The sequence below is a fragment of the Bufo gargarizans genome, chromosome 1 (genome assembly GCF_014858855.1).
Source record: "Bufo gargarizans isolate SCDJY-AF-19 chromosome 1, ASM1485885v1, whole genome shotgun sequence".
In the NCBI taxonomy this organism is placed as follows: domain Eukaryota; kingdom Metazoa; phylum Chordata; class Amphibia; order Anura; family Bufonidae; genus Bufo; species Bufo gargarizans.
Genome location: NC_058080.1, coordinates 11,007,231 through 11,021,081, shown reverse-complemented (window position 1 = coordinate 11,021,081; position 13,851 = coordinate 11,007,231). Strand labels below are relative to the sequence as shown.

General features: G+C 46.9%; 1 protein-coding gene across 4 annotated transcripts in view; it reads right to left on the bottom strand.

The window, feature by feature from the left end:
• EXOC6B (exocyst complex component 6B) overlaps positions 1-13,851 on the bottom strand; it is a 144,416-nt gene that overhangs the window by 65,786 nt on the left and 64,779 nt on the right. For all 4 annotated transcript variants that reach the window (XM_044294497.1, XM_044294506.1, XM_044294514.1 and 1 more), the window contains exons 16-17: positions 2,222-2,333; positions 967-1,101 (exon numbers count right to left, since the gene is read on the bottom strand). In XM_044294497.1, the coding sequence (XP_044150432.1) occupies positions 967-1,101; positions 2,222-2,333 (247 nt within the window). The remainder of the gene's footprint in view (positions 1-966; positions 1,102-2,221; positions 2,334-13,851) is intronic.

Genomic DNA, 13,851 nt, shown 5'->3' with positions numbered 1-13,851 from the left:
CTAACGACGCCCCTGGTGCACAGTGGATTACCAACGACGCCCCTGGTGCACAGTGGATTACCAACGACGCCCCTGGTGCACAGTGGATTAATAACGACGCCCCTGGTGCACAGTGGATTAATAACGACGCCCCTGGTGCACAGTGGATTAATAACGACGCCCCTGGTGCACAGTGGATTACCAACGACGCCCCTGGTGCACAGTGGATTACCAACGACGCCCCTGGTGCACAGTGGATTAATAACGACGCCCCTGGTGCACAGTGGATTAATAACGACGCCCCTGGTGCACAGTGGATTAATAACGACGCCCCTGGTGCACAGTGGATTAATAACGACGCCCCTGGTGCACAGTGGATTAATAACGACGCCCCTGGTGCACAGTGGATTAATAACGACGCCCCTGGTGCACAGTGGATTAATAACGACGCCCCTGGTGCACAGTGGATTAATAACGACGCCCCTGGTGCACAGTGGATTAATAACGACGCCCCTGGTGCACAGTGGATTAATAACGACGCCCCTGGTGCACAGTGGATTAATAATGACGCCCCTGGTGCACAGTGGATTAATAATGACGCCCCTGGTGCACAGTGGATTACTAACGACGCCCCTGGTGCACAGTGGATTACTAACGACGCCCCTGGTGCACAGTGGATTACTAACGACGCCCCTGGTGCACAGTGGATTACTAACGACGCCCCTGGTGCACAGTGGATTACTAACGACGCCCCTGGTGCACAGTGGATTACTAATGACGCCCCTGGTGCACAGTGGATTACTAATGACGCCCCTGGTGCACAGTGGATTAATAATGACGCCCCTAGTGCACATAGAGTAATACCCCCACCCGCCATGGCAGGGTATAGGCAATCTGCGATGGGCACAGAGGGAGGCTGTAACTGGCCAGATGCAGCGGACATACAGGAGGAGAGGGCCCGGCCCACACATGAGCTGCTGTCCTCACCTTGAATGTGGTCAGGCCGTATAACTTGGTGGTGTGGACGGTGTCGGGCAGAACGTTGGTGATGTTGGTGATAAATTCCTCCAGGTACTTGCAGGAGACCTCCAGGTGACTGGTGTTGATGATGATCTGTACAAGCTGTGGACAGACAGACAGCAGCTCGTTAGACTGGGTGCAGTGCTGGGGCGACGGCTCACTTTACTGCCTCCTACAGCATGTGTGCGGCCGGTCCGTGAGGCTCATCACCTGCCATTTACAGAGGCTTCTAGTATATGTCAGTGGGCTCCACCAGCATATACATGCAGGATCTGGTTACAACAGTCAGCAATGTGGACAGGAGACGACAGCAGTCAGGAGGTAACCCTGCAACGTGCAGCATATGTGATGGCCAATCTGTCCACCATGATTTACATACCTAAAATTACAAGTCAGTAGAGAACCCTCCCAGGAGAACTGAGTTAATGATTTATTGTCATACGAGGAAAACTGGGCAGAAAACACAGATGTGGCCGTAGTGGCGGCCATATTGCACGTCAGGACTTCAACTCCAGTCACGACTAAAATGGACTTCTCAACGCTGCGCAAGCGTCTACAGAATGAGCCAACATCTCCCATGCACAACAGCAGAGCATGCTCAATTTATAGACTGAACCTGCAGGAGGCAACCATGAAGTAAGGAGATGTGGGGGTCTGGGCTGTCAGCTGACAAAGCAGCCTTGTGAAGGCAGCTTTGGAAGTGACTGGAGTATAAGAAGCAGACTTGACAAATACTCACTACTCAAGTTTACACTAATACAGGGCCATAAACTAAATGGCAGAAGATATGAGAGGCTGCACAGGAACGAGGTGTGAGGAGTCGCGAGGTTGACTTCAGCCTCCTCCAGAGTAATTACTCATCGCATTGTTGTGGGTCCTTTCATGGGAAGAGGAGCATTACCAGCTATGTGGAGACCGGGCGGCAGAGAAAACACAGCCGGGGACTGTATACGTAGCGCATTTCAGGACTTATGCAGAGCGTTCATGCAGCGTGCGCTCCTCAATGCCCGACCGGAGGGGTGTAGGTGGACGTCTGCCGGCAGAATAAACAGCTGACACAGACCTCACACGACGGCTGCTGGGACTGGAGGCGGGAGAGCTGGATCACACGTAGGGTTACGTAGCGGGACCGGCAGATTTCAACAACGGGGGGCACGTCCAGTAAGTGAGAAGTCGTGGCTTTTCATACAGGTGAAGTATTTGTGGGGGCGGTCACTCTTACCTCCGTCAGCCCCACATTTTTCCGCTTGATGATGGTCTGCAGACAGTTGCTCAGGGTGCGGGTCAGCAGCAGGTTGGTGGACTTCCTGATCATGTCATCCACTTCTGTAGAGCTGGAAAGAGAGGGATTCTTTATCTATGGGGGTGTGAGGCTGCACATACATATATACACACTACTATGGGGGTGTGAGGCTGCACATACATATACACACACTACTATGGGGGTATGAGGCTGCACATACATATACACACACTACTATGGGGGTGTGAGGCTGCACATACATATATACACACTTCTATGGGGGTGCGAGGCTGCACATACATATACACACTACTATGGGGGTGTGAGGCTGCACATACATATATACACACTTCTATGGGGGTGTGAGGCTGCACATACATATATACACACTTCTATGGGGGTGTGAGGCTGCACATACATATATACACACTTCTATGGGGGTGTGAGGCTGCACATACATATATACACACTTCTATGGGGGTGCGAGGCTGCACATACATATACACACTACTATGGGGGTGTGAGGCTGCACATACATATATACACACTTCTATGGGGGTGTGAGGCTGCACATACATATATACACACTTCTATGGGGGTGTGAGGCTGCACATACATATACACACTTCTATGGGGGTGTGAGGCTGCACATACATATATACACACTTCTATGGGGGTGCGAGGCTGCACATACATATACACACTACTATGGGGGTGTGAGGCTGCACATACATATATACACACTTCTATGGGGGTGTGAGGCTGCACATACCTATATACACACTTCTATGGGGGTGTGAGGCTGCACATACCTATATACACACTTCTATGGGGGTGCGAGGCTGCACATACATATACACACTACTATGGGGGTGTGAGGCTGCACATACATATATACACACTTCTATGGGGGTGTGAGGCTGCACATACATATATACACACTTCTATGGGGGTGCGAGGCTGCACATACATATACACACTTCTATGGGGGGGTGAGGCTGCACATACATATATACACTTCTATGGGGATGTGAGGCTGAACATACATATATACACACTACTATGGGGGGGTGAGGCTGCACATACATATATACACTTCTATGGGGATGTGAGGCTGAACATACATATATACACACTACTATGGGGGTGTGAGGCTGCACATACATATATACACTTCTATGGGGGTGTGAGGCTGCACATACATATATACACACTTCTATGGGGGTGTGAGGCTGCACATACATATATACACACTTCTATGGGGGTGTGAGGCTGCACATACATATATACACACTACTATGGGGGTGTGAGGCTGCACATACATATATACACACTTCTATGGGGGTGTGAGGCTGCACATACATATATACACACTTCTATGGGGGTGTGAGGCTGCACATACATATATACACTTCTATGGGGGTGTGAGGCTGCACGCACATATATACACACTACTATGGGGGTGTGAGGCTGCACATACATATATACACACTACTATGGGGGTGTGAGACTGCACATACATATATACACACTACTATGGGGGTGTGAGGCTGCACATACATATATACACACTTCTATGGGGGTGTGAGGCTGCACATACATATATACACACTACTATGGGGGTGTGAGGCTGCACATACATATATACACACTACTATGGGGGTGTGAGGCTGCACATACATATATACACACTTCTATGGGGGTGTGAGGCTGCGCATACATATACAGGTCCTTCTCAAATAATTAGCATATTGTGATAAAGTTCATTATTTTCTGTAATGTACTGATAAACATTAGACTTTCATATATTTTAGATTCATTACACACCAACTGAAGTAGTTCAAGCCTTTTATTGTTTTAATATTGATGATTTTGGCCACAGCTCATGAAAACCCAAATTTCCTATCTCAAAAAATTAGCATATTTCATCCGACCAATAAAAGAAAAGTGTTTTTAATACAAAAAAAGTCAACCTTCAAATAATTATGTTCAGTTCTGCACTCAATACTTGGTCGGGAATCCTCTTGCAGAAATGACTGCTTCACTGCGGCGTGGCATGGAGGCAATCAGCCTGTGGCACTGCTGAGGTGTTATGGAGGCCCAGGAGGCTTCAATGCGGCGTGGCATGGAGGCAATCAGCCTGTGGCACTGCTGAGGTGTTATGGAGGCCCAGGAGGCTTCAATGCGGCGTGGCATGGAGGCAATCAGCCTGTGGCACTGCTGAGGTGTTATGGAGGCCCAGGAGGCTTCAATGCGGCGTGGCATGGAGGCAATCAGCCTGTGGCACTGCTGAGGTGTTATGGAGGCCCAGGATGCTTCGATAGCGGCCTTAAGCTCATCCAGAGTGTTGGGTCTTGCGTCTCTCAACTTTCTCTTCCCAATATCCCACAGATTCTCTATGGGGTTCAGGTCAGGAGAGTTGGCAGGCCAATTGAGCACAGTAATACCATGGTCAGTAAACCATTTACCAGTGGTGTTGGCACTGTGAGCAGGTGCCAGGTCGTGCTGAAAAATGAAATCTTCATCTCTATAATACTTTTCAGCAGATGGAAGCATGAAGTGCTCCAAAATCTCCTGATAGCGGCTGCATTGACCCTTGATAAAACACAGTGGACCAACACCAGCAGCTGACATGGCCCCCAGACCATCACTGACTGTGGGTACTTGACACTGGACTTCAGGCATTTTGGCATTTCCCTCTCCCCTGCTTTCATCCGAAAAAAGTACTTTGGACCACTGAGCGACAGTCCAGTGCTGCTTCTCTGTAGCCCAGGTCAGGCGCTTCTGCCGCTGTTTCTGGGGAATGCGGCACCTGTAGCCCATTTCCTGCACACGCCTGTACACGGGGGCTCTGGATGTTTCTACTCCAGACTCAGTCCACTGCTTCCGCAGGTCCCCCAAGGTCTGGAATCAGTCCTTCTCCACAATCTTCCTCAGGGTCCGGTCACCTCTTCTCGTTGTGCAGCGTTTTCTGCCACACTTTTTCCTTCCCACAGACTTCCCGCTGAGGGGCCTTGATACAGCGCTCTGGGAACAGCCTATTCCTTCAGACATGTCTTTCTGTGTCTTACCCTCTTGCTTGAGGGGTCAATGATGGCCTTCTGGACAGCAGTCAGGTCGGCAGTCTTACCCATGATTGCGGTTTTGAGTAATGAACCAGGCTGGGAGTTTTTAAAAGCCTCGGGAATCTTTTGCAGGTGTTTAGAGGTAATTAGTTGATTCAGATGATTAGGTTAATAGCTCGTTTAGAGAACCTTTTCATGATATGCTAATTTTTTGAGATAGGAAATTTGGGTTTTCATGAGCTGTGGCCAAAATCATCAATATTAAAACAATAAAAGGCTTGAACTACTTCAGTTGGTGTGTAATGAACCTAAAATATATGAAAGTCTAATGTTTATCAGTACATTACAGAAAATAATGAACTTTATCACAATATGCTAATTTTTTGAGAAGGACCTGTATACACACTTCTATGGGAGTGTGAGACTGCACATACATATATACACACTTCTATGGGGGTGTGAGGCTGCACATACATATACACACACTACTATGGGGGTGTGAGGCTGCACATACATATACACACACTTCTATGGGGGTGTGAGGCTGCGCACACATATATACACACTTCTATGGGGGTGTGAGGCTGCACATACATATATACACACTTCTATGGGGGGTGAGGCTGCACATACATATATACACACTTCTATGGGGGTGTGAGGCTGCACATACATATATACACACTTCTATGGGGGTGTGAGGCTGCACATACATATATACACACTACTATGGGGGTGTGAGGCTGCACATACATATATACACACTTCTATGGGGGTGTGAGGCTGCACATACATATATACACACTTCTATGGGGGTGTGAGGCTGCACATACATATATACACTTCTATGGGGGTGTGAGGCTGCACATACATATATACACACTTCTATGGGGGTGTGAGGCTGCACATACATATATACACACTACTATGGGGGTGTGAGGCTGCACATACATATATACACACTTCTATGGGGGTGTGAGGCTGCACATACATATATACACTTCTATGGGGGTGTGAGGCTGCACATACATATATACACTACTATGGGGGTGTGAGGCTGCACATACATATATACACACTACTATGGGGGTGTGAGGCTGCACATACATATATACACACTACTATGGGGGTGTGAGGCTGCACATACATATATACACACTTCTATGGGGTGTGAGGCTGCACATACATACATATATACACACTACTATGGGGGTGTGAGGCTGCACATACATATATACACTACTATGGGGTGTGAGGCTGCACATACATATATACACACACTACTATGGGGGTGTGAGGCTGCACATACATATACACACACTTCTATGGGGATGTGAGGCTGCACATACATATACACACTTCTATGGGGATGTGAGGCTGCACATACATATACACACTACTATGGGGGGGGTGAGGCTGTGCATACATATACACACACTTCTATGGGGGTGTGAGGCTGCACATACATATATACACTTCTATGGGGGTGTGAGGCTGCACATACATATACACACTACTATGGGGGTGTGAGGCTGCACATACATATACACACTACTATGGGGGTGTGAGGCTGCACATACATATATACACACTTCTATGGGGGTGTGAGGCTGCACATACATATATACACTTCTATGGGGATGTGAGGCTGCACATACATATATACACACTTCTATGGGGATGTGAGGCTGCACATACATATATACACACTACTATAGGGGTGTGAGGCTGCACATACATATACACACTTCTATGGGGATGTGAGGCTGCACATACATATATACACACTTCTATGGGGATGTGAGGCTGCACATACATATATACACACTACTATGGGGGTGTGAGGCTGCACATACATACACACACTACTATGGGGATGTGAGGCTACACATACATATATACACACTTCTATGGGGGTGTGAGGCTGCACATACATATACACACACTACTATGGGGGTGTGAGGCTGCACATACATATACACACACTTCTATGGGGGTGTGAGGCTGCGCACACATATATACACACTTCTATGGGGGTGTGAGGCTGCACATACATATATACACACTTCTATGGGGGGTGAGGCTGCACATACATATATACACACTTCTATGGGGGGTGTGAGGCTGCACATACATATATACACACTTCTATGGGGGTGTGAGGCTGCACATACATATATACACACTACTATGGGGGTGTGAGGCTGCACATACATATATACACACTTCTATGGGGGTGTGAGGCTGCACATACATATATACACACTTCTATGGGGGTGTGAGGCTGCACATACATATATACACTTCTATGGGGGTGTGAGGCTGCACATACATATATACACACTTCTATGGGGGTGTGAGGCTGCACATACATATATACACACTACTATGGGGGTGTGAGGCTGCACATACATATATACACACTTCTATGGGGGTGTGAGGCTGCACATACATATATACACTACTATGGGGGTGTGAGGCTGCACATACATATATACACTACTATGGGGGTGTGAGGCTGCACATACATATATACACACTACTATGGGGGTGTGAGGCTGCACATACATATATACACACTACTATGGGGGTGTGAGGCTGCACATACAATATACACACTTCTATGGGGGTGTGAGGCTGCACATACATATATACACACTACTATGGGGGTGTGAGGCTGCACATACATATATACACTACTATGGGGGTGTGAGGCTGCACATACATATATACACACACTACTATGGGGGTGTGAGGCTGCACATACATATATACACTTCTATGGGGGTGTGAGGCTGCACATACATATATACACTTCTATGGGGGTGTGAGGCTGCACATACATATATACACACTACTATGGGGGTGTGAGGCTGCACATACATATATACACTTCTATGGGGGTGGGAGGCTGCACATACATATATACACACTTCTATGGGGATGTGAGGCTGCACATACATATACACACTTCTATGGGGATGTGAGGCTGCACATACATATACACACTACTATGGGGGGGTGAGGCTGTGCATACATATACACACACTTCTATGGGGGTGTGAGGCTGCACATACATATATACACTTCTATGGGGGTGTGAGACTGCACATACATATATACACACTTCTATGGGGGTGTGAGGCTGCACATACATATACACACACTACTATGGGGATGTGAGGCTACACATACATATATACACACTTCTATGGGGGTGTGAGGCTGCACATACATATACACACACTACTATGGGGGTGTGAGGCTGCACATACATATACACACACTTCTATGGGGGTGTGAGGCTGCGCACACATATATACACACTTCTATGGGGGTGTGAGGCTGCACATACATATATACACACTTCTATGGGGGGTGAGGCTGCACATACATATATACACACTTCTATGGGGGTGTGAGGCTGCACATACATATATACACACTTCTATGGGGGTGTGAGGCTGCACATACATATATACACAACTATGGGGGTGTGAGGCTGCACATACATATATACACACTTCTATGGGGGTGTGAGGCTGCACATACATATATACACACTTCTATGGGGGTGTGAGGCTGCACATACATATATACACTTCTATGGGGGTGCTTGGAGGCTGCACATACATATATACACACTTCTATGGGGGTGTGAGGCTGCACATACATATATACACACTACTATGGGGGTGTGAGGCTGCACATACATATATACACACTTCTATGGGGGTGTGAGGCTGCACATACATATATACACACTTCTATGGGGGTGTGAGGCTGCACATACATATATACACACTACTATGGGGGTGTGAGGCTGCACATACATATATACACTTCTATGGGGGGGGGTGAGGCTGCGCATACATATATACACACTTCTATGGGGGTGTGAGGCTGCACATACATATATACACACTTCTATGGGGGTGTGAGGCTGCACATACATATATACACACTTCTATGGGGGTGTGAGGCTGCACATACATATATACACACTACTATGGGGGTGTGAGGCTGCACATACATATATACACTTCTATGGGGGGGTGAGGCTGCACATACATATATACACACTACTATGGGGGTGCGAGGCTGCGCATACATATATACACTTCTATGGGGGGGTGAGGCTGCGCATACATATATACACACTTCTATGGGGATGTGAGGCTGCGCATACATATATACACACACTACTATGGGGGTGTGAGGCTGCGCATACATATATACACACTTCTATGGGGGTGTGAGGCTGCACATACATATACACACTTCTATGGGGATGTGAGGCTGCACATACATATACACACTACTATGGGGGTGTGAGGCTGCACATACATATATACACACTTCTATGGGGGGGTGAGGCTGCACATACATATACACACTTCTATGGGGTGGTGAGGCTGCACATACATATATACACACACTTCTATGGGGGGGGGTTAGGCTGCACATACATATATACACACACTTCTATGGGGGGGGGGGGTTAGGCTGCACATACATATATACACACACTTCTATGGGGATGTGAGGCTGCACATACATATATACACTTCTATGGGGTGTGAGGCTGCACATACATATATACACTTCTATGGGGGTGTGAGGCTGCACATACATATATACACACTACTATGGGGGGTGTGAGGCTGCACATACATATATACACTTCTATGGGGGTGGGAGGCTGCACATACATATATACACACTTCTATGGGGATGTGAGGCTGCACATACATATATACACACTTCTATGGGGGTGTGAGGCTGCACATACATATATACACACTACTATGGGGGTGTGAGGCTGCACATACATATATACACACTTCTATGGGGGTGTGAGGCTGCACATACATATATACACACTTCTATGGGGGTGTGAGGCTGCACATACATATACACACTACTATGGGGGTGAGAGGCTGCACATACATATATACACACTTCTATGGGGGTGTGAGGCTGCACATACATATATACACACTTCTATGGGGGTGTGAGGCTGCACATACATATATACACTTCTATGGGGGTGTGAGGCTGCACATACATATATACACACACTACTATGGGGGTGTGAGGCTGCACATACATATATACACTTCTATGGGGGTGGGAGGCTGCACATACATATATACACACTTCTATGGGGATGTGAGGCTGCACATACATATATACACACTACTATGGGGGTGTGAGGCTGCACATACATATATACACACTTCTATGGGGATGTGAGGCTGCACATACATATATACACACTACTATGGGGGTGTGAGGCTGCACATACATATATACACACTTCTATGGGGGTGTGAGGCTGCACATACATATATACACACTTCTATGGGGGTGGGAGGCTGCACATACATATATACACACTTCTATGGGGATGTGAGGCTGCACATACATATATACACACTTCTATGGGGGTGTGAGGCTGCACATACATATATACACACTACTATGGGGGTGTGAGGCTGCACATACATATATACACACTTCTATGGGGGTGTGAGGCTGCACATACATATATACACACTTCTATGGGGGTGTGAGGCTGCACATACATATACACACTACTATGGGGGTGTGAGGCTGCACATACATATATACACACTTCTATGGGGGTGTGAGGCTGCACATACATATATACACTTCTATGGGGGTGTGAGGCTGCACATACATATATACACACTTCTATGGGGGTGTGAGGCTGCACATACATATATACACACTTCTATGGGGGTGTGAGGCTGCACATACATATATACACACTACTATGGGGGTGTGAGGCTGCACATACATATATACACTTCTATGGGGGTGTGAGGCTGCACATACATATATACACACTTCTATGGGGGTGGGAGGCTGCACATACATATATACACACTTCTATGGGGGTGGGAGGCTGCACATACATATATACACACTACTATGGGGGGGTGGGAGGCTGCACATACATATATACACACTACTATGGGGGTGTGAGGCTGCACATACATATATACACACACACACTTCTATGGGGATGTGAGGCTGCACATACATATACACACTACTATGGGGGTGTGAGGCTGCACATACATATATACACACTTCTATGGGGGGTGAGGCTGCACATACATATACACACACTTCTATGGGGGTGTGAGGCTGCACATACATATACACACTTCTATGGGGTGGTGAGGCTGCACATACATATATACACACACTTCTATGGGGGGGGGGGGGGGTTAGGCTGCACATACATATATACACACACTTCTATGGGGGGGGGTTAGGCTGCACATACATATACACACACACACTTCTATGGGGATGTGAGGCTGCACATACATATATAAACTTCTATGGGGGTGTGAGGCTGCACATACATATACACACTTCTATGGGGGTGGGAGGCTGCACATACATATATACACACTTCTATGGGGATGTGAGGCTGCACATACATATATACACACTTCTATGGGGGTGTGAGGCTGCACATACATATATACACTTCTATGGGGGTGAGAGGCTGCACATACATATATACACACTACTATGGGGGTGTGAGGCTGCACATACATATATACACACTTCTATGGGGGTGGGAGGCTGCACATACATATATACACACTTCTATGGGGATGTGAGGCTGCACATACATATATACACTTCTATGGGGGTGGGAGGCTGCACATACATATATACACACTACTATGGGGATGTGAGGCTGCACATACATATATACACACTATGGGGGATGTGAGGCTGCACATACATATATACACTTCTATGGGGGTGAGAGGCTGCACATACATATATACACACTACTATGGGGGTGTGAGGCTGCACATACATATATACACACTTCTATGGGGGTGGGAGGCTGCACATACATATATACACACTTCTATGGGGGTGTGAGGCTGCACATACATATATACACTTCTATGGGGGTGTGAGGCTGCACATACATATATACACACTATGGGGGTGTGAGGCTGCACATACATATATACACTTCTATGGGGATGTGAGGCTGCACATACATATATACACTTCTATGGGGATGTGAGGCTGCACATACATATATACACACTACTATGGGGGTGGGAGGCTGCACATACATAAATACACACTTCTATGGGGGGGGGGGGGTGAGGCTGCACATACATATATACACACTTCTATGGGGGTGTGAGGCTGCACATACATATACACACACTTCTATGGGGGGGGTGAGGCTGCACATACATATATACACACTTCTATGGGGGTGTGAGGCTGCACATACATATATACACACTTCTATGGGGGTGTGAGGCTGCACATACATATATACACACTTCTATGGGGGTGTGAGGCTGCACATACATATATACACACTTCTATGGGGGTGTGAGGCTGCACATACATATATACACACTTCTATGGGGGTGGGAGGCTGCACATACATATATACACACTTCTATGGGGGGTGAGGCTGCACATACATATATACACACTTCTATGGGGGTGGGAGGCTGCACATACATATATACACATACATCTATGGGGGTGTGAGGCTGCACATACATATATACACACTTCTATGGGGGTGTGAGGCTGCACATACATATATACACACTTCTATGGGGGTGTGAGGCTGCACATACATATATACACTTCTATGGGGGTGTGAGGCTGCACATACATATATACACACTACTATGGGGGTGTGAGGCTGCACATACATATATACACACTTCTATGGGGGTGTGAGGCTGCACATACATATATACACACTACTATGGGGGTGTGAGGCTACACATACATATATACACACTTCTATGGGGGTGTGAGGCTGCACATACATATATACACACTACTATGGGGGGTGAGGCTGCACATACATATATACACACTTCTATGGGGGTGTGAGGCTGCACATACATATATACACACTACTATGGGGGGGTGAGGATATATATATATATATATATATATATACACACACACACACTTCTATGGGGGTGTGAGGCTGCACATACATATATACACACTTCTATGGGGGTGTGATGCTACACATACATATATATACACTTCTATGGGGGTGTGAGGCTGCACATACATATATACACACTACTATGGGGGTGTGAGGCTGCACATACATATATATACACTTCTATGGGGGTGTGAGGCTGCACATACCTATATACACACTACTATGGGGGTCTGAGGCTGCACATACATATATATACACTTCTATGGGGGTGGGAGGCTGCACATACATATATACACACTTCTATGGGGTGTGAGGCTGCACATACATATATACACACTTCTATGGGGGTGTGAGGCTGCACATACATATATACACACTTCTATGGGGGTGTGAGGCTGCGCATACATATATACACACTACTATGGGGGTGTGAGGCTGCACGCACATATATACACACTACTATGGGGGTGTGAGGCTGCGCATACATATATACACACACTACTATGGGGGTGTGAGGCTGCACATACATATATATACACACTTCT